General features: G+C 45.9%; 1 protein-coding gene across 1 annotated transcript in view; it reads right to left on the bottom strand.

The window, feature by feature from the left end:
* Positions 1-23,371, bottom strand: part of LOC142567961 (salivary peroxidase/catechol oxidase-like) — a 135,748-nt gene that overhangs the window by 68,785 nt on the left and 43,592 nt on the right. The window contains exons 10-12 of the mRNA XM_075678064.1: positions 21,412-21,510; positions 16,166-16,363; positions 7,795-7,931 (exon numbers count right to left, since the gene is read on the bottom strand). Of these exons, the coding sequence (XP_075534179.1) occupies positions 7,795-7,931; positions 16,166-16,363; positions 21,412-21,510 (434 nt within the window). The remainder of the gene's footprint in view (positions 1-7,794; positions 7,932-16,165; positions 16,364-21,411; positions 21,511-23,371) is intronic.

Below are 23,371 nucleotides of genomic sequence, written 5' to 3'. Positions count from 1 at the left end.
ATTCTATTCGCACTGAAGTCAAAAAGGCTGGGGTTTACCTCAACAATATACTGCCACGTACTGCAACGTAGTGTTGACGCCCACCGACTCCTTGGTCTTCACTGGCGACTTCAACGCGCATCACCAGCTGTGGGAAAGCACCGAGTTACAACATAATGACGACAGCCTAAGGTATCGGCGGAGCACTTGATTGGACTTGACTGATTTCAAGGCGCTTTCCTTCGTGCAGACACAGTGTTCCCTTTATCCCGCTTTCCTCTTTGTGTTCCCCTTTCCCTTCGCCCAGTGTAGGGTAGCAAACCGGACGCTCGTCTGGTTGACCTCCCTGCCTTTCTTCTCTTTGCTATCTCTCTCTCTCTCTCTCCTTGTTCACCTCATTACATGAATATGATGAATATTCTGTTGAATATATGCGGCGTTTTTTAAGAATCTTTTATTTACCTGTGCAAAAAACTTTGTTTCACACAAACTTAAATTACAACATGCGCGTCATCCATGGATAACGAACGAGATCGCACTCCAGCGACTCAACATAAACAAAGTAAGGACACAGCTCAGATTGCATCCGTATTCCAGCGCTTCAGATCAGATATCGGAGCTACGGGAACAACGGAAGGATCGCATTAAAGAGGCCAAAGATTCTTAGGAAAGCATTCGCCTTAAATGCGAAAGGCAGATAATCGGTGGACCATTACAGTTATAGAATGTGGGCCAACGTTAGGGAAGCGCATTCGAGGACTGCAGAAAATGAGGTGGCGTGATGAAATGAGGAAATTTGCAGGCGTAAGTTGAAATCAGCTTGCTCAAGACGTGTAAATGGAGATCGCTTGGAGAGGCCTGCGTCCTGCAGTGGACACACAAAAAAATTGCAGCTTCTTCCGTAATCGAAAGTAGATGAAAGTATGAAATGGAAACCGGCGAAGCAGATTGGTTGTAGATAATATTAGCCACAAACTTTAAATGGTTGTAGTGCATGTTCGCTACGGCACACTCCACCACACTCCAGCGCACCACACCGCACCCTACCCCACGACGTCATACTGTGCGCTGGTCTATGTGGACGCTGCGCAACTACAAGAAAAACAAACCGGCTGAAGGCGGCATGACAGGCAACGAAAGACGTCAGGATGACAGAGCACACTGCCCAGCTAGAAGAAAAGCGCCTGAGAGATTGGTCACGCAACGTCACATCATCTCTCGAGGCGACGCAAAACCCATGCCGCGGATCTCACGGAGCACTGGCGTTCAAAAAAACAGAAGCAGCCCTGTCTCAGTGTCAAAAGATTACAATCAAGTTTATGGTGCCGTGCATCTGCCTTTTGAACGTCGCTTGTTACCGCTTGAGTGATATTGTTGGCAAACGTTAGGAAAAACTCGGCAGCAATATTTTTTTTAAAACTTCTTTGGGCTGTAACTAGCGTATGTAACGCGGTCGTGTACAAAGGGTTGGGTGCCAGAGACCGCACATTTTCTTAAGTTTTGACTGGTTGTCAGGATGATCTGGTTTTGTTCTCGCAACCTCCCCTATGATCTCATTTCCCAAGTGTTCTTGTTTGAGTGCCCGGATGACGGCTTTCGCTTTTGGCTCAAGGTCACTTGAAGGTTGCCGACAACGAGAGCTACACACATTTCATTCCTAATAGGCTTATGGTGACTCACCATTATCATCGCATGATTTGTCTCTTTTTGATATTTTCCGTTAAATTACTGAGCCCATTTCTAAAAATACTTTTATTACCTTAGTAGGAGAACGTTCGTGACGTAAGGACGCTTTCGGGCAATTTTGAAGCCTTGACTAAGGAAAATAAAGCTACTATCTGGCTGGTCTATTTAATAATCGCACTGCGAGTGCGGTAGCGCTTTGAGTCTAGACGCAAGTTAAATAGTTGTGTGCGCTCTAGAAGACACACATTAAAAGACAGCGCCGGAGCAGTTTTCGCATTAAATCACGATGTGTTTCCTGCCATTGCCGATCGCGAAAAAATGGAGGCGTTTCAGTTTCGAGCAAAGCGTCGACGACCCCCGTCCCCCCCCGTCGCCCTTCCAGCTGTTCTAGTCTTTATTTCGAGGGGTAGGCGACGTTTTCTTGCGCTATAACACCGGCGTTGTTGAAGAAAAAGACGGATATAGCAGATGAAGATGACAAGCACTCAAGCCCTCTATTTTGGCGAGCATCATGCGACCGCAAATGCCTAGTTAGCTGGTTAGATGCTTGAAAGATGCAGTCGTCAGTATGCTGAGACCCAGTTAGCGGTTTAAAAGATTGAGTCATCAGCAGAGGCAGTAACTGGCAAAGCTTCTGCCATAGCACTTACGGGGCCAACTTCGCAGATTGGGGAGCGACGTTCGCTCTAGTACCCTCATGTGGGAATGCTTTTTCCGATACCATTATTCCTTTTTATTTTAGTCAACCGTGCCAAGCTGCAAGTCAACGGACCCATTCCATAGAGAAACAAACTCTCACAACTGCTCTTCACTGAGCTTTCAGTTCTTGCATTTTCTGATTTACCTGCTCAATACGAGCCTTACTTCTCCCCTCGGTATGGACTGTACCGATAGAAGAATATCATGCGCCCCGTGCCCGCAAGCTTGACACAGTGTCGTCACATTCATGTTTGCTCACACCTTCACTTTCACACCTTCAAAGCACATAGAAGGACACACTTCTTTTTTCGTGCTTAGAGTGACACAATCTTTGAGCGTTTTTACAACTGCATGACACACTCTGCGACACAGAACAGCGTAACAACATCGGGACGATTCTGTGGTCGTAGCTGCGTGATTTATGTCAGATTCATACCTTTAAAGTGTTGTATAGATGGCATGAAAGAATATGTATGTGTAGCGCAGCCAAAAACAAATATTTACACGCCCATTCTCAATAACGTTCGAAGTGGTACGTACTAGTCGTTGTTTTTGGCCGTTCTTCCATCCCTGTGGCTCACCTAATCGCTGTTCAGGCTTTAAAGAAAACCACGAAAATGTCGTTGAGCATTCTTAATTCCCGGTATGTAAATGAAATTGCGGACGCTTGCTCAAAGAGCGATTGCTACGGCTGTGACAATTTCTGATCCGGTGAACGGCGTAATACAATTTCATTGAGCGTACACTAGCATTCTAATGACGGGAAGGAGTCATTCTGCTTATGTATGCGAAATTTTCGCATGATCGATCTGCGTACTCTGCTTTTCGGTAGCGTAAACACGAAATATTCAAGCAGCAAAAAAAAAAAAGAATTGACTCGCCGTTCCCACCCTGCAAAGTGGATGCCCAGCGAGGATGTTAGAAAACCACTCAAATGCCGTTGATGGGGATATGAAATGCTTTATAGTTCTGCCTAGTCTTAGTACGACACCGTTGTTCACCATTACGATTTTGTGCTCTTCGATGCTCATCGAATTCACGCTGCTATTCGGGAGTCTTAACTTTGCGTGGTCTCCCCATAGCGGTCTTGCAATGAACTGAATGAGTTGCTAGGCAGGTCTCCCTTTTACATATGGAGTTTGCTGACGTCACTCACTGATTCGTATGCTACTGTTGCTCCTTTCCTACCGGAGCTGCTTATGCACCGTAATCTTTACCGGAAAACACACACGGGGAGAAGGAACGTGCCTCGCATTGTTCACAGGCGCCTTGTCATCCCTCATGCAGTTTTGACACTTGTTTTGTGGTTTTCTTTATTTAAATGAATACTGAGCTGTGTGTTGTATGGCCTGATCGCAAAGGAGATATGCTTTTCTAGCTTCATTTTTTTTTCTTTGCTTACGGACACGAAAAAACCTGACCAACTAGAGGCTGACAGCTTCGCTTCAAGAAAAAAAAAACGGCATGCAAGCATGGATACGCAACCAATTCAAAACAGTAGTTCCATCCCGGCAGTTTGTAAAAGTAACATGTAGCTTGCCTCACAGACACGAAATACGCATTCTCATTACTCCTGAATTGCAGAGCTCTGTTGCCAACGGGCTTGCAGCTGTCACAACATCTTGAACAGGTTTTGTCAACGTGTTGTCTTTGAATGGAAGCCGCGAATAATTCTTTGCGGTACATGCGATGCCTCTTCCGGCTGCAGTGTCACAGTTTCGACGGCAGCCATTTGTTATTGCGGCTTGTCACTTTGGGCCATTGTCTTTAGCTGGTGGAAACTGAAGAAAACCGAGCATTATGTTCTGATTGAAATGAAAGTTGAAGAAAAATGTTTGGTCATGATATGACAGATACGGCTACCTTTTTTCAAGTAGTAGTAGTATTAGTAATAATAATAATAATAATAATAAAATCATGAGGCACTCCACTCTGTGAAGAAGATGACCAGCGAAGCTGTTTAGCACACGACACACAGATGACACAAAATTTGGGCAAAGGTGCTGACTCATTTGCCGTTATTTTGATACAGGGTGCCCCAGCTACCTTTACCCAGAATTTCAAAATATGCGAATGCCGCGTAGCTAAACAGAACCAATGTAATGTTGTTTGCCGTCGCTTGGAGGCACACAAATTATTTTGTTATTCCGCGTAATTAGATAATTAGTCCTAATCATTTATTCAAATTCTGAAATATTATATTCAGATAAAAAGTGTCAATGAGAAAATTGTAGAGCGACATGACAAACTCTCTATATAGCTTTCTGTTGCTCAATACGTGCTACATAAAAGTATTTTTCGGAGCGTGAAAGAAGCCCGCAAACGCACGCAAAATTGCCGTGCGACTCGCCGCTCGAGGCACTTTCCGTGTATTCGTAAGCTTCTTTCATGCACGGAAAAACCCTTTATATAGAACGTATTGAGCAACAGAAAGCTGTATCGATAGTTTTTCATGTTCTACAATTTCATCATTGACACTTTTCATCTGATTAGAATATTTGAGAAGTTGATTAATTAATCATGACAATATATATAATTAGTTATAATGAAAAAAAAATAACCTGAGTACCTCCAAGTGACGGGAAACAACATTACCTCGGTTCTGTCCAGCTACGTGGCATTCGCATATTTTTAAACTCTGGCTACATTTAGCTAGGACATCATGTATACATTGGCGGGGACGACGGGGACGCCGCCCTGAGGAGCCGAAGGAAACTAGACACGCGTGACGTTTCGACAGGGCCGCCACCACGGAAGAGCGGAAGGAAAGTAGATACGCAAGCGCTTCGAATGTCGACAAAGAGAGGGCGGTGCGAAGGTACACTCTTAGACAAATGTACGCCCTTTGGGGTGTATATTTGCCACACAACAATAGTCGCCTTTTGCCTTAATCGCGTTTCCTTTGTTGAAAACGCTGCCCTCGCTACTTTTCTGTTGAGAATGCTCCGTCGTGCTGATAACGCGCACGCCGTTCGTGTCTTGAAAGAGCCGGGCTCGCACCGTTGAAGAAAGCAAATGCGGACAAGACAGATTACGATTATTGTTGTGCGGCAAGATACGACTCAAGGGGTGTAAATTTGTTCAAGAGTGTAGACATGGCCGACACGGCTCAAAGTGTGGTATCTATTCGTATCAGCTTAATATCTGTTACGGGCTTTATGTGGACCCAAGATATTAACGCGACAGCGTTAATAAGCCCGTGTCGCAGAAAATCCTGCGTCCAGCGCCGGACGTTGCTTTGTCAAAAAGAACTTCGAAACAAATTCCGAACCACGCATACCTAACTTCTCTACCACCAAAGTTGCTCATACCTTGTCTTTCATTATTTGCAAAGTATTCCTCGGAATTTTGAGAACGGCAGCCCACAAACAAATGTAATGAAAAAAACAAGGAAAACACCCGCAGCGCATTCCCGTTATCTTAGCTCTTCTCAGAGTTAAAAGTGCGAAACAATAACAAGAGATCGACCCACGCAAGAGGCCGCGTTTCTACCAGAAAGCTTGCCTTCGCGCATAACGTTCGCAGCCAGCGTTTCCCGGTAAACGTTAAGTTACACAAGCAGTAGTTGCCGGGAAGCATGAAAAGTAAGGAGTTTTTGCTATCGCGTTCCACTCTTAAAGACGAAGCTTAAGCATCGTCCAAATTTTAAAACTAATTTTTGCAAGTTGGCAAATTGCTTGAAGCCTGCTTCACCTCCGCCGCGGATCGGCGCGGCATTGCCCATTCTTCGGGACCGGCACACGGTTTTTCCATACGCAGAAGAAAAAAGACATGGAACCCTAGCCATAAACAGCGTCGCTGTAATAAAATTAATATTAAATGGGTTCGAATACCGTTCACCCTCTAGTTGAAGTTGATGAAAGAGAAAGTCTTCCTGAGTGAGCTTGGGTGCAGTCACAGCGTCCCGCACTTAATTGCGCCAGCCCCTCGCGTGAAAGGGTTGGGATCGGGAACTTCGGGATCGGCGCACAATATTAGACTGCGGTATCTTCGGGACCCACTTACATTTTAGACTGCAATATTTTCGGGATCAGCCAACATTTCACTATCATGACGTGTAACTTAACTTTAAATAATTGCCTTGATTTTTCACGCCAAATGAGGTTTATGATGTTTTGGTTTTTGAAACACGCTGTTGGGAGAAAGAGAGTCAATAGCCTAAATGGTTACATTATCGGGCTTTGTTGCATTAAAGGTTCGCTGTTCGAATCCGATCACTGGACAATTTTATTGATTTATTTATTTGAAAAATCACAGTTTCGCATTAAGAGCGAAGCACTGAATGCGATGGCAACATGCCAGAATATGCACAAGGCGTAAAGCTCGTGGCTGCAGTGGTAGTGTGAATGGCGGTAAACACAAGCGGACTAAGTAAGCAAGCGTGGTGTGGCGTATGCAAACGCATGAAAAGAGAGAACACTATGACCGCGAGCCTCATCGATTAGAACTGCAGGGTCCATAGTCGCTGTTTTTCGCGTTGTGTCGACATCGCGTTCCCGCATTGCGGCATACAACGGGGGAACCATCTGTGCATCCGCTTCGTGCTCTTTAACTGCAGGCCTTTGTCGATGCTGTCGCTTAGCCTCGGCATTCCTGTCGCCGTAGCGCCACGTCTGGGTGTCTCGGGCGTTGAGCTGCAGCTTGCGCCACACGCACAGGACCGACGGCCGGACAGGTCTTGGCGCGTTTTGTGGGCCAGCCCTGCTTCAGTGCGATTAGCGTTTCGCTAGAGCTCCACAGCCGGCGTTCTAACACGTGGGGGCATGTTTGCGCGATTCGAGGAACGCGGTGTTTCGTTGCGGAAACCCCACACTGCCAGTCACTGACCTAGCCATCCTGCCACGGCCACTACGTATGGGACGACGAAGGTCCAAGCCGGCAGTGTCTGTATGGTGTGCATGTGCATTCTTGCAATACATTTTAGCAAGCAAATCTGCCTAAACTGAGCTCTTAGGATACAGATTTTTATGTGCAACAGCCTCTTTGATTTGAAGGCGAACACGGTTAGTACGCACTTAGTAGACCTATGCCGTCGATCTCTCCCCGCTTCCGCAGCGGGTAGCAAAACAGATTTTCCTTTCTGACTTCTGTCTCTCTTTATCTATATCTTCGATGAAATGTTCAAGCGAGTTGAATGCTTTGTGCTTGGCTGTATTGTGTTGCTTCTACGGCAACAAGACAGGCTAGTTGGCGGTTCTAGCTTGCATACAGACTGGCCGCAGAAAAACTGATGTCAATGAAACCACAGCCTGAAGCAAGGAGCGAAAAAATGAAATGAACATGGTGAAAAAAAAATAACAATACAGCATAGGTCACTCATAAAGTGGGCATATCCTTGCCAAAAGTTCCATCAAATGCATTTTTTTAAGTCGCACAGTTCAACACATTACCACGGGTTCTGTCAATCCAGTTGGGCGACCAGCCACTCACCTGCACCAAGGAGTGTCCGTATCGGTACGAAGCCGCGGCGAATACATTGCCGATACCGGCATTCAACTCCGGGTCGTAACTGTTGCTGTAGCCTCTGGGTGTCAGCAACAAGTCAAATTCTTTCATGATCTGGCGACCTGGAACGTGAATAGAAAATTCCAGGATGGTATTTCATTTGGGTCTGAATCTGAACGACCATAATGCTAATAAAACCTTATTATTTCTTTGATCCGCGAAGCAGGCGTAATCGTGCTGTACTACAATATCACGGCCGGCTGTTGTGAAGGAACGCTTTGCTGGTGTCTCAGTGGCTATGGCATTGCGTTACTAAGTTGGAGGTTGCGAGTTCGATTCAAGCCGCGAGATCCACATTCCCATGGTGGTGGAAAGCAAACACGCTGGATACCGTGCATCAAGTAGACGGTAAAGAACCTCGTGTGGTCTGAAATTAACCGCGAGTCCTCCACTACGGCGCCCCTCAAAACCCACTGGGCAGTTTCGAGTCGGTAAAGCCCGCAACTTAATTTTAGCACTCATGTGCGTGCTTTCGACATCGCCATGACGTTTCCTCAGGTCCGTTACTTAGCCTGAACCACGGTGTAAAACAGCATACCATCACCACGGTAGCTATCACTGCAGGATATGCTTACGAGTACAGAGATCGACTAGACCATCAAAATATATAAAGACAGCATGTATTGTAGGTCTAGGCGACAGTTCTGCAAGTATGGCGTCGAAACAATTGACGGATAAAGATATGATATTGCTGTCACTGTCTCAAGGAAGGCAGTGCTTGTTATTTCAGTACTTCTCAAAAGCTACGACAAAAATTCTTCTCGCTTTCTTTCTTTGTTTCGCGCGTGTGTGTGTGTGTGTGTGTGTGTGTGCGTGCGTGCGCGCGTGTGTGTGTGTGTGTGTGTGTGTGTGTGTGTGTGTGTGTGTGTGTGTGTGTGTGTGTGTGTGTGTGTGTGTGGAACGTAAAACCGAAAACGACGTACGTGCAGACACGTTCGTTACTGTTGAAACGTTTTGGCTGGTGGGCAAGCCTTCGTTAGAGTGAAACTGTGACAAGAGCTAGCCCGCTAGCCGAAACTTTTGGACCTTAAAGACCCTATTTAAACGTACGCTTTTTTTCTTTAATTTAACGCTATATATATTCTAGCGGCAGCCCGGCGCCCTGAACGGGTTCCATGCGGTATACGACAAACCCAAAACGCAGCCGTTCCCAAAACCAACTATTTCCGTAACCCACGGCTGCTCTGTACTTCTGCTTGCCCTTCCTCTTCCTCACCGTTACAATATATACACCTATATAATCTGAGAATAAACTGTTCCAGGTGCGGTTTTAGTGCAGCAGAAGGAACTAAATGGCCCGAAAAACGTGCTGAGTGGAATCTTGGTTTTGGCCATTGCGCTGAAGCTATAACAAGGAGTAATAAGTGTCGTAAGTAGCATGACTATAACCGATCTAAAAAATGTAACGCTGTAAAATGAGAGACATTAACAGTAACAATGAAAAAAAAACAAGAAAAAGGATAATTGTACCATTACGAACATTGGTCACTGAGACAGCAGAGAAAGGCAAGCTACTTTTCCCGTACTTTCATTCACACACGAATAAATAGCACTGAATTTGTTTCTTAGTAATTCTCTCTCGTCAGGGGATTTGAAGCCTGGCTGTAGAATGCAGCCATAGTTTTCTGAAAAAAGTTATCAGACATATTAACGTGCTTCGAGAGCGGTACATTCGGGATGCTCTGCACTTGTTAGAAGAAAATGTAAGGCTAGTTTCTCTCTGAAAAACGTATGACATAGTGCACGTTGAACATTCAAGCAAGGAAACTACATTAGGGCTGTCGGAAATAAAAATCAACGTTTATTGTTTTCTACAAGTCAGATGCGCTTCTGATAACCTTTAAGGATATAGTGATATGAATTCAAACTTTAGACCATGGTTTATTGCATGAGTGACAGCTTGCCTGTACGAAAGGTTTAGTTTTTGGTGACACGTGCACGTCGCGAAACGTTCCTGATCGTCGGTAGAGAGCTCGAGGCTGCTATATGATGTTTTTCAGCCGTTCACTTTGTGTCACTATGGTATGTGCTTTTTTCAGAATATGGCTTTTGTTTGCAATGGGGGAGGGGGGGATGCCGAATGTATTCAGGCGAGATCTGTTTGCCAACACATCGCATGCTATCTCTCGCGAGGCTGTCAGTACACTTCAGTGCGTCGTCAATGATGGCTGTCGGGTATTTCTGTTCTGCGAGTGCTTTTTGAAGATGTTGACACTTTCGCGCATGAGAGACAACAAGATGTGGAAGGCAGAGAGGTTAACCAGATTAAGTGCGCGATTGGCTACTGGCTCGTAGAAATTGGAGCGCCTTTGTGAAAGCAGTGCCCGATATTCAATTGATATCAAGAGGAAGTCAGCAGAATTAGCAGTGTCTCTATTGTTGTTTTGTAAGGACATATTCTTTTAAATCGAACGAGCTGGCTGTAGGCGGCGATGGTTTCGCAGTGATTCATATCACTACTATTGAAATTGAGGTTTTTGCGCTGATTAGTGTGTTTCCTTAATAGCTTAGTCATCAATTTGCCGTTACCCAGAGTGATCATGACATGAAGAAAGTTAATGCTCAGCAGTGAGTGGGAATGCCCAAAGTCATATTAGGACACGTGTAATTGAAATGGTAATTAAAGAATGTGGATTTAATTCACCATGCTACCAAATTAGGACTATAATGTTACTTAAAAAAGAAAAACAAGAGATCTGACTATGTACAGGGTGTACTTACAGTGACATGCAAGGCTCTCAACAGATTGATGGACAACTAGCACGAAGAACGACAGCGTCCTCCTCGCCGTGTTTGCAAAGCGACGGTGCTTTCTGCTCGCCTTTAGTAGTCTCGTAAGAATATCTTGAATAAAACGCTACAACTAAAATGGCTTGAAGTGTAGGCTAGCCATGAGTTCATTTTATATTGAAGGCATAAAAATATTAGTGTAATTCAGTCCGACTCTCAATTCCAAGGACGTGCCGAAGACATGAGCGTAGTGCTGCTCGTCAATCTAAAAGTTTTTCGATTCTAGAATAAGGGAAAGTAAAATACTTAGGTCGGTGAACCTGCCTATCCATGTTACACCCATTGTAGGCATGAACAAAGCACCGCTATACCGTTGTTGTGACGAATGCGAGCGTAAAGAGATGAAACCTCTAGAGTGACCTTTGATGAAACAAGGACATCAAGATCGAGGATGTCGTTCAGAAAATGGCTAGTGCCCGCAATGTAAGAAGAAAACTTGGAAAAAATTGCATTTTTGTCTATCGACATAGCATGAAAGATTTTCGATGACAGTTGTTATTACAGAAATTATGCGCCTACCATTGCTTATGAATTTTTTGGCAGTGAGTATGACCTTACAGACACTGAGTTTAATGGGATTAGTGAACGCAGTGCGTTACCGCTCAGTTTATTTTTCTTATTGAACGCCAATCGGCCTCCTAACATTGAATTTTTCTATTGCATAATGATCACGACGCTCGTAGTAGGATCTGTGGCTAAGTTGCCTCTTAATTTCAGTACCATAGCTGCACCTTCACATTAGGACAGCTGTGCCTGCATTAGCTGCCAAGTATAACAAATGCCTGCTGGCGAAATCCCATGTGAGGTATAATTATTGACAGGGATGCACCTCTGAAGTAATAAAACTGCCGCTTTTTTAGAAATGGTACGTGATTAATGCGGGTAAATGCCCTAGAAAAATCCACAAAAATGCCAATAGTTATAGCATCTTGTCGTCGATTGCCTGTAAAACGTGTCCTTCTTGTATCAAAGTGTGGTCACAGTGAGCAATTTTTTCTGAAACCAAACCGCAAGGCTGTGACTATAGAAGTTACTGGGAGAAAATATATGTATTTACAATATATACAGTTACAAGGGCTAGTAGCTAGTAGCTCAGTGACCAGGGTAACACCATCCCCCGATCTTCGAGACACTTCAATCTCCTCTTCACCTGGCAACATCATTTTGTGCGCAGCGGCTCAAACTCATACGTGACAATATGTTTCTCGCAAAACGATGTCATCCAATTTTGAATTAATTTTTCTAGGGCCTAAATTTCTATAGAGCGCCATTCTCAAGGTGGGGGTCACCCCCCATCATCCTGGGGTGACGGCCGGGTACCACTCAGAGGTCGGTGATCTTGCCACTTCTCGTGAATTTCGCCTTGCTCGGATTTTCCGCGTGTCTCTGAGGTGGACGGTGTTAATCCCGCTCTTTGCACCGACGACATCACAATGTGATGCGACGGCGGAAGTGAAGGCGCAGAGTCGAGGTATCGCTGCAGGCGGCCCTGAGCTGCACGGAGGAATTTTTCGAGGGCACGGGGCTCCACGTCTTTCCCCGCACAAGTCCAAACTTCTTTTGTATCGACCGACTAGGAGGGGGCGCATCCCCAAAGGGCAGGTGCCTCTTGGGAAGGTTGACATCTCCATTCGCACGGCCATTGGGCAGGTCATTCCCAGGGTAGAGGTGATCCGCGTACAGGGCATGCTGATCGAAGCAAACGGTAGTAACGGACAAACGATCGCTCTTATCGCCACCAAAACGGTCAACATGGTCAGGCTCATCACTAAGGTCTCCAACAGTCGCGGAGCGCTGGGGGAGGACAACCTCCTTAGGGTGTACCACGCCTTCCTATTGAGTCACATTACGTACGTGGCCATCGCGCAGCGCTGGCATGGATACGAGAGGGCGAAGCTCGAAGCGCTGATGCACAAGAGCATCAAAAAGGTGCTCGGCATATCAATGGACACCAGCACAGAGAAGCTCATGCAGCTTGGAGTCCACAACACCATCGACAAGGTTGTCGAGGCCCAGCAGGCGGCCCAGGTTGTCAGGCTCTCTTCCTCGCCTGCGGGGAGGCAGATCCTGGAAGCGCTGGACTGCAACCCCACTGCCGCCAGGGACAGACGGTGCGTCCTCGACGCAGGGAAGCGAGAGGCCGTCACGGTCTCGCCGTTCCCGCGCAACATGCACCCGCAACACAATGTAGGCAGACGCAGAGCCAGGGCGGCCGCACTTCTCGGATCCGTCGCAGGCGATCCACAATCGGTCGCGTTCTTCAACACCGCTCAATACGGTTAGTCCGACCGGTTCCTGGCAGCCCTGGTAGATTACAGGCACAACCTCCGTAGCGCCACGTCAGTGTGGGGCGCGTCCCTGGCACTGGCGGAACAGGTCACGGTGGCCCTCGCCCTTTGGGACAGGAGCAGACCGCAGGTCTACAGGGATTCCCGGGTGGCGGTCAGGGCTTGGCCCCGTGTTCGGTCTCGAGGGAGGTGGCCACCCTGCTTTGCTGCAGGCATGTTGCGCCCCACGTCATCACTTCGTACCCGGCCCATGGGTCTGCCCCGTCGTTCGCAACGCCAACGAGCTGGCCAATGCCCGCGCGCGTGAACTCGCCCACCGCGCCGGGGAAACACCTCTCGCGGGCGCTGACGTGGACGCGGGGCTCCACAAGGACTCGCTGCACACATTTAACGTGATTACAAAGTACTATCAGCTCGGCAGGAGCTGCCCCACGCCAAGCGCTCCAGGCCTCAGTCTTCCACCCTTCGCATGTTGCAGGCCGGGTCCTTTCCCAGCCTAGCAGCTACGCGGACTCTTTCTAGCCCGATTGTGCGGATTGTGGAGATGCCTCCTGCACATAGAACACATCGGCATTCCCATGCAAAATGCATGTTGGAAGTGCCGCCCGTGTTTTCATTATGTGTCTTCCTTTTGTGTGAGTTAAGTTGCGGAAAAAACATGTCTTTTAGCAAGCACCAACTAGGCCAACAAGCAGTTCTGTTGCAACGTACAACACATGCTCTGGCGGTGTCCCTCGTTACGGAACCACGATCATCTCACGGCGGAAGAAGAGTGGGAGGAGACACTCAAGAGCTCCAACCTGGTCACTCAGGTATGGACCGTCCAGAGGGCCCGCGGCGTGGCGGTCAGGCACGGCCTGCCCGTCCCGAGGTGGGAACGGTGCGCGGCGGCTCGTCCGTCGTAAGGGGGCTTCGGAGTCGCTCCTCAAGACCTGAATAAAGTTCATTTCCTGCCTGCCTGTCTGCCTATATTAGAAGCGCTAGCCTTAAATAGATCAGAAATCTACATTTGTTGTGAAAGCTGGGTTTCTTGAGCTTTTGAGAACGACTGCGTATACGCCAAGGAAGAAAGGCACAACGTACTTTCCGGTTGATGCAGTTACGCTGACGCTACGTACGAAAGTAGAATATTGGCAGTGTGTATTGCTTCATATGAAGATTAAGCTCCTAGCATTTCGCATCTCCATTATCTCTCTCTATCTCTCTCTCTCAATTATACCCCGCTTGGTTTGCCGATTTCGCTTGGTTTATCCAGAAATAATCCACACCACCAGAGCCCTAAGCGGACCCATGATGAAAAGCGTAAAAAATAACTTGGTGGTGGAAGCGTTGCCCACTTTATTATGGAGGCCATATGCAAGTATTGGGGGAGCTAGCTGAACGCAGAATCATGGCGCAAGTGCCTGCAAACGCTGAGAATTGTTGAAGAGTACGCATTAGAGCTGATTGGTACATGATTACGAGCAGTAAACAACTCTAAACAACTGGACAAGGACAGGGACACAGACAACAGCGCTGAGTTTCTCGTCTTCCGCACATTCAGTGGCGCGTACTAAGTGACCCAAGTTGGCGCGAGGTTCATTGAGGAGCGGCAAATAGCTAGCGCGTTATTGGTTCAGCTCGCTTAAGCGTTGGTGTGCAAGGCGTTCATTGCAAAGCTGCACATACGTGGTGCGTTTGTGGAGCAGCCTGCTAGTGCATCGGGTTACTGTCCTTGAGGAACCCTTGTAACGTGGGCTTGATTCCGCTCAGCATCGGAAAAACTTAAGGAACCTTTTTTGCCATTGAGAGCGGTACATTCCCAGTGGCACGTGCCTAGTTACCCGAATTGGCATCAAAGACCTTAATGGAAAGCGGAACACGCTTACACCGCCAAGGCCTCTTCAAAGAGGTTCAATCAAGACCATGACAGACCGAGTGGTACTCATACACTGCTCCTAGTCAGTGTCAAAGAGTTTCGTTGAACAGCGGTACCTACCCAGTTCAGCATCTACAGTGACCCAGCTCGGCGCAAGAGCGGCTCCTATGTAGTACACATTGCCACATGCTCAGTGACTCAAGTCGGTCCGGCGTTTGGTTTTGAACCCTGTTTCCTCAGCACAGCTGCGCGATGCGCTACCCGTTCGATCACGGACTACCCAGTGACCCATGCAAGCGGGGAAATGATTAGATGCAAATATACCTTGATAGATACGTCGCCCCGGAAAGTGAGTGAATTAGCCTAACAGTGCGCATTAAAATTATATGAAACCTATAACAAAATTTGGCCGGTTATGGTGGATGACCTGAGGAGGCGCATAACTTCACTACAACTCGTAATGTCCAAGTAGCTAATGAATGTATTACTAACCGTTAAATATGATAAACTTTAATATTAGATTTAGATCTAAGTATTAAAATTCGTTCTAGTTAATCTAAGGACCCTGTATTAGTAACTAACCTTCAGGAAATTTGGGCTACTTGATTTATATGAATATAAATCAAATTGTAGTAGGACCTGAATGGTTCTTTGAAGAACAGCAGCAACTATAGGCTTCTGAAACGAGGTTGTTCATTGATTCAAACTGTTTTCTATCAAACAGATAACTATCAAGTCGTTTCAGGGCACCCCTTTGAATGCCTCAGCGCATTAACATTTAAAATATGTTGTGATAATTATAAAAAATTAGCTTCTGCGATGTAAGCAAAAAAATGCACCTAACAGCGTTTCTTTCTTTGCAGTTCTGCGCAGTTTAGATAGATCAGCATTCTTCCATGAAGGGCCGATCTATCCAGTTAACCTAGATGGATAGAATACAAATGTGGATGTATCGGCCCTGTTTATAATGGACAATTATCCAGATGATTTAGTTTGAGACAACGCAATTATGAGTTTTCTTTTCGTAGAGTCCTATCACGAGTACAACTTATACTTTAGAATGAAATATTTCTGTAAGTATAATGAGGCTGAAGGTACGCTTCAAAACATCTAAACGGCCGCTACTTCTATGTATTAAGCACAGCTTTAAAGCTTTATATTAGCTTCGGTGATCTATCGTACGGTAATTCCTTCGCGCTCACATCCCTTCTGCTTTCTTGTGAGTCCACGCTAAAATTCATGTTACAGCCAGAGTGCGGTGAGCCTCGTAAGTTAGACGCCCTCTCTCGAGCAATCTGTCGTCGCTAAACTTCTGGCGTATAATGGTATGGCTACCGGTGAATTCATGAGTGGTACGCACCCAGTAGGAGTGGAAGATACTCGTTGTACGTGATGTGTTGGAATTCTGCGGCTACTATTCGTCGGGCCTCCTGGTACAAGATCTCGTCCTTCCAGCCAGGGTTCAGCTGCTTAAGCTCAGCGGCTACACGGTTGTGCTCCCTCATCCACAACGTGTGCATTGCCGTCAGGCCTACCTGCTCGTTGACGCGGGTGTCACCTGCGAAAGAGACGCGTGCTGATGACTCTGCGGCAGCCTGGGCCAGCCAACTGTACGGCTTTCGCCGCTAACTGCATGGTAGGAGTAAGAACTGTCAAAGAATTCATATAATATTGAAGTCAGCATAACATTACGCTGAAGATTGGGGATCTGAATCTGCGAACGGAAAAGTTGAATTTTATATCAAGTTTGCCTTCTTACAGATTCTTTTGTGCTGAAATATATCCCATGATCACTGGTGGATCCAGATAGGTTCGGGGCGCACTGCGCTTTTCGCGTTCTCTCTATGCTTTAATGAGCACGTCCCCCCTCCTCCCTCGTTCCCCTGGTGGCTACTCTGCGTTATATTTTATCCTGCCAAAGATATTGTTACGGGGAGAAAAGACGCTTGACAATGTATTTACAAGGTATATACAATTGGTAGAAGACAGGCATACAAGATGCACATGGATCCCGTGGGCACGACCATCGACGATCGTCGTCTTCGTCAGTCCTCTCATCATCGTTCGCTACTACAGTGCCTTGTAGCAACGTTATTTCCTTCATTTTACGTGAAATATAGTAATTTCAGTCGTGTTTTGACATCATTTTAGTTTGTTGATGTGGAAAGTTTTGCTTAATCACTTCAAATTTGACGCGTTAAGCAAACTCCTTGATCGCAGCCCCCGTTGGTGGAATCATTGCTGAATGAATAATGGTTTTCCCATTATTTTGCTACACGGGAGACACACTGCTCAATTTCCGTGCACCATACGACACTCATACTCCAGCAGACTAGTGCACATTTTGCGCACAGTTCAATTACGCAAACGCTTGCCATAGTCTTTGATACTGAGGTTCAGCCACCAACAAGGGTGGCTAAAGATGAAGAAAAATGAGTTCGGTGGCACACAACGCACGCATGAGCAAAATGGCAACAAGTTGATTAAAACAATCGATCAACGCAATTCTGGGTTCTCGCCTCTGTGTCTCGCCGTCTTAGCTATACTCCATTTCATGCATAGCAGTCAACGCTGTGGATGCTAGAGAGACATCTTTCAGTGGCTTCGTTCGCACTTGGGCATACTTCGGTGTTTTTCGACAGCACTTTTGCGAAACTCTTTTCAATATAGGCTCAGTACTAAGTGAAACAAGTTTCAACACTTAGAAACAAGCAAACTGTGGTATACGGCTGCTAATGCGTTGTTTAGAACAATTTTATTTTGGTCCTTCTATTCGGTTTTCCTGTTTCCAACCCGTCGCGAGGAGCCTCACGTGAATGGTCGCGCGAGCGAACGCTCTTGGCCCTCAGAGAAGCATGGACAGAATGCGCGGAGTGATAACTTTTCTTGACCGAACTTGTGGTTTCCACAGCGTTGACTGCTATGCATGGAACGGAGTGTACACTACACCGCCCTCTAATTTCGACGACCATAACGTTCTGAGCCACGCTCGAAGCTAGGTGAAATGGGTGTTCGCTACGCTTTGGTGTGCAGAACACCCCTCACTCCGTGCTCGCCTCTATCAATGATATTGAAGCATCGAAGCAGGGTGGCGATTCCAAAAAAACACATGCTGGTTGCTGACAGAAGAAGCGCTTATGCGCGGGCTGCAGCTGTCGCGCTGCCTTGGATTCTGCACGATGCGTCATCAACTTATCCCTGTAGCGGCAATTCAAGAGACGCGGGACGCTTCTTCAAAGAAGTTATGGTGCCGCAGGACGTTGCACGCCTACATAAGATGCCCGAACGCAGTATTCAAGTTTCACGCAAGGCAACTTCGGAGTTGTAAACAGTGTTCGTTGAAAGGCTCGAGCCTCACGTTTCAGTTTCTCTCTGGCTGGGGCTCTTGGTTTCAGTTTTTCCACTAAGGATCAATTTACGTAATGAGCCAAAATAAATGCTAGTAGCATAACGTGGAAATGAACGCATGGAGGCGATGCTGGTGAGCCGAGGTTGCATCGGTCATACATATATCTGCAACGAAAAAAATATTTTGCTACGACATTAGGGTGCAAAGAATACTTACTTGAGGAAAACCCTATCGAACCTTTTTCCTGTTGTTTTTTTTTGTTCATATGATAAATATGGAAAGTTTGGCCGCAGGGAGGGCGGCTATGCCATAATCTTAGCTGAAAGAAAAAAATAGCCATCCGTTCCTTACACCTCCCAGATCGCACGAGGTTTTCTATCAGGTAACCAGACGGTTGACTGCCCGTGCATTTAAAATGGATAGAGCACGCAAGTTATAGCTGTGACTTTAATGTTTTTCGCTTTCCCGTTTTGGCGTACCGTATTCCGAGTGGACATTGGGCCGCTATCAGTCCGCCCACAGCAGGAGTTGATTTCTTTGGCTCATCTAACGGGGTTGTCGGCGTTTGAGCTCGCGCGTGGAGTACTGGTAACTGCAACGCACGCTTTGTCAGCGACTTTACTGGCAGTGGCTCTTGCTGGCAAATTTTTTCTTGCAGCACAAAGCGTAAGCCATCTGGAAGAAGCCACACGGGGCACACGTTGCCCTCTTGTGTCTACGTCCCATTTCCCTCGGCAAACAAAGTGAATTTCAACCAATTGGGCTAGCTTACAACGCCTCCGCAAGCCGACAGGTACATAACATGCAAGAGCGCAGATGGCGAAGCAGCTTCGCGGTGTTGCCTTGCGGACAGGTTTATCTACTGCGCCCTGTCTGTTTTTTGTATTCAGAGTCAGAATTTCTTGCGCAGGTAGGAGAACGTGCTTTCTTTTTGAATAAGATTTGGATGCCATAATTTATATGCACGAATAGCCATACAGGCGGAGGAAATGTTTATTTCGAATTTCAGGAGCCACCAGAACGTATGTGCACCGCAATATATTGCATTTGGACAATTTTTATTTCAGGGTGCATGCAGCGCATAGTGCTTGCGCCACTTAAGAATGCCTGGCAGATTTATTTATGGTACCAAAAGATAGGGTCTTCAGATTATGTAACTTAATTATGGGGTTTAATGGGATGATGGTTATGGGATTTGATTATGTTTTAATGATCTGCTTGCACAAAGGTCTCGGTAGCAGCATAATGATAATAAAGATTTCTTTTTTTTTTCTACGAGGGTCGTTCACATTGATTTTGATAGCGCGCGGCTGACACGACCAACGAACATCCTGCTCTTTCCACCTGTGTCTCGTGTACAGTAGCTGTAGGTAGCAGTATTACGGATACACATTCTCCACCAATAAAAAGGCCATCGTTCCATGTCTTCCAACAGTGAATCCTGCATGCGTGCTAGCCAGACGTTCACTCACTGCTATTCCTTATATAGTCATCTCGCTGGGCAAAACCCATTAAGCAACTCTCTTATAACATCACAATACCTGCACAGGGCAAAGCAGAAGAAATTGGTCTCTCCTTTTACCAAACAAAAGCTTCTTGGAACTCGTAGTCACTCGTCAGGGCAAAGAACTGCTCTGAATAGGCTGAGCTCAGCGATCGCCTTTGATCGCACAGTGAACTCTGTTGAGCGAACGGGTTCGTCGCTCGTTCTTGCTTTCCTTTCACATTTGCTGCTGTTCCCCTCGCCCCGTGTAGTGGAGCAGACCAGGTGGAACGGGGTTAACCTCTCGGGGTTTCGTTTTTTCTCTCTCTCTCCCTATAGAATAGGAATACAGCGCAAAGCGTAATAGGTCCTAGTAGCCCTCAATAGAAGAGGCGTGTATGATTTCGTGTTTGCGAGTGTATTTGGCTCTGATGATGTATAGCGTTTTTCGAGAGGTATAAACAAAACTGAGCGAACACTTTTTTCTAGGTTATCTCTATTTGTCTAAAATGACCGATCTCTCTCCAGCCCGCACGTCAGCATATGAGAAATGTCATATATATATATATATATATATATATATATATATATATATATATATATATATATATATATATATATGACACTTGAGACTGCCTCAGTCTCAAGTGTTTCGCATGTATTAAAGAAACACCACAATATTCTAATGCAATGTGAACGCCTCAAAAACATATTCTCTGATCCGCCTAAGGCAGTATACCGTAAAGCTAGAAATATTCGAGATATACTAGCATCATCATCTAAGACTGACTGCCCTGATGCCATCGGATGCCATCCTTGTCGAAAACCGCGATGTAAAGTATGCCTCTACATGGTCACATCGCAACAGGTTACTAGTACGTCTTCAAGCTTTTGTTTAAAAATCAAAGGCGATTTTGACTGCGACACACACAATGTAATATACATGCTTGAATGCACGCTCTGCAAAAAACGGTACATCGGACAAACAGAAGGGCCTTTCAGATTCCGCTTTAACAATCATAAATCCCACGCTAACACGTTGCCCAACCTGCCCATCTCAAGACACGTGCATCTTCCTGACCACTCATTTGATAAACTGAGAGTCACGTTGCTTGAATCTGGATTTCGTTCAAATTATGACAGAGAAGCTCGCGAATCCTTCCTTATATATGTTTGATACCGTCGCGTGTGGTATGAATGAATGTGTAGGAAACCTGAGTTGCCTGTCTTTGTAGCCCGTCACTTGTCCCTTCTGGTACTAGTACGTCGCTATTCCCTTTTTTCTGTGTCTGTGTTTGTTTGATAACGTAGCACATATTGAGCACATATTGATGTTTTGTTGTCACGTGGCGATTGATTTTTACAATTCATTTCGGTGCGTTTTTATGCTTTGTATTTTAGATGATATGTTTCCAATCGCCATCGGTCTATACACGTGTCAGCTATCCTTTGAACGATTCGGATGCATTTTGTTCGCCCATTTTATTCGTTTTTCATGTAAACGTATATTCATTTGGTTGATAGGCACATGTATATTAACTGTACTGACACCATGCAATGTATTCTGATGAAGGCCGGACCCCGGCCGAAAAGTCAATAAAGCGCTTCTTACGCGCGTCTATTTCACTGTATCTATATATATATATATATATATATATATATATATATATATATATATACTGCACATATGTCAGCGAGGTTACATTGCAAGCAAGCGTACTTTACATGAGGACCCAAGTCCCCGCCTGTCTGGTAGCACTCAGGAAGGACTCACCTCCTCGGAAGCAAGCGCCGTCCCCGATACAGGCTTGAACACCTTCAGGTTGTAAAGGCAGCATCTCAGCACTGCTGAATACTGTGGACGCCAGGCGGCCTGCAAGTTGTCACGAAAGCATATTAGCATGATGAGTTGTACGAGTTGGCTGATCCTAACTGAGGAAACTCGATGCAAAGAAGGGAGCCAGTAAAGCACGCAGGACGTGGTAGCACGGGGAAAGCTATACCACGTCATGTGTCCATCTACACGGACTCGAATAGCGAAGCCCTGGCGTTATTTGCTTTACTGAGGAAGACCACCATGTGGCTTATCAGCACGGCTGCATGTACGTATTTACGAGTACATAGGATGTCCTATAAAAAAATTGTCACGAATATCAATGCAAATCGCCATGTCGGAGTGTTTCTATGATTTCATTAACTGGTTGATTGCTTATTACGTCTATGTGTTTAAGTCCTAAATATGTTGCTTATTAGCAGCCTTAACTAGCTCCATTATCTTTTTCCAGGAAGTTTTGGATGTAATTACAAAACACACAAACAAAGCATTTCTTACTACCCGTCATTGGCCCAGTTCTCGGGCAACCACAGTGAGGGTGGTTTAGAACGTGGGAAATTTTGGAATTATGAATTGTATATTTTTGATACTGGTCTTTGTGTGCTAATTGTAAGCTACTGAAGTTTGGACTTTTCATAATGTGCCCTCACCATCATCATCATCATCATCATCATCATCCTGGTTACGCCCACTGCAGGGCAAAGGCCTCTCCCATACTTTTCCAACTACCCCGGTCATGTACTAATTGTGGCCATGTTGTCCCTGCAAACTTCTTAATGTCATCCGCCCACCTAACTTTCTGCCGCCCCCTGCTACCCTTCCCTTCCCTTGGAATCCATTCCGTAACTCTTAATGACCATCTGTAATCTTCCCTCCTCATTACGTGTCCTGCCCATGCCCCCCCCCCCATTTCTTTTTCTTGATTTCAACGAAGAAATCATTCACTCGCGTTTGTTCCCTCACCCAATCTGCCCTTTTCTTATCCCTTAAAGTTACAGCTATCATTCTTCTTTCCATAGCTCGTTGCGTCGTCCTCAATTTAAGTATAACCCTTTTCGTAAGCCTCCACGTTTCTGCCCCGTACGTGAGTACTGGTAAGACACAGCTGTTATAAACTTTTCTCTTGAGGGATAATGGCAATCTGCTGTTCATGATCTGAGAATGCCTGCAAAACGCATCCCAGCCCATTCTTATTCTTCTGATTATTTCAGTCTCATGATCCGGATCCGCAGTTACTGCCTGTCCTAAGTAGATGTATTCCCTTACCACTTCCAGTACCTCACTACCTATCGTAAACTGCTATTCTCTTCCGGGACTGCTAAACATTACTTTGGTTTTCTGCAGATTAATTTTTAGACCCACCCTTCTGCTTTGCCTCTCCAGGTCTGTGAGCATGCATTGCAGTTGGTCTCCTCAGTTACTAAGCAAGGCAACATCATCAGCGAATCGCAAGTTGCTAAGGTATTCTCAATTAAGTATTATCCCCAATTCTTCCTAATCCAGGTCTCCGAACACCTCCTGTAAACACGCTGTGAATAGCATTGGAGAGATCGTATGTCCCTGTCTGACGCTTTTCTTTATAGGGATTTTGTTGCTTTCTTTATGGAGGACTACGGTGGCTGTGGAGCCGCTATAGATATCTTTGAGTATATTTACTTATGGCTCGTCTACACCCTGATTCCGTAATATCTCCACGACTGCTGAGGTTTCGACTGAACCAAACGCTTTTTCGTAATCAATGAATGCTATATATAAGAGTTGGTTATATTCCACACATTTCTCTATCACCTGATTGATAGTGTGAATATGGTCTATTGTTGAGTAGCCTTTAAGGAATCCTGCCTGGTCCTTTGGTTGACGGAAGTCTAAGGTGTTCCAGATTCTATTTGCAATTACCTTA

The sequence above is a fragment of the Dermacentor variabilis genome, unplaced genomic scaffold, assembly GCF_050947875.1.
Source record: "Dermacentor variabilis isolate Ectoservices unplaced genomic scaffold, ASM5094787v1 scaffold_15, whole genome shotgun sequence".
Lineage (NCBI taxonomy): Eukaryota > Metazoa > Arthropoda > Arachnida > Ixodida > Ixodidae > Dermacentor > Dermacentor variabilis.
Note: the sequence above shows the minus strand (reverse complement) of the source record. Positions and strands in the feature narration are given on the sequence as shown.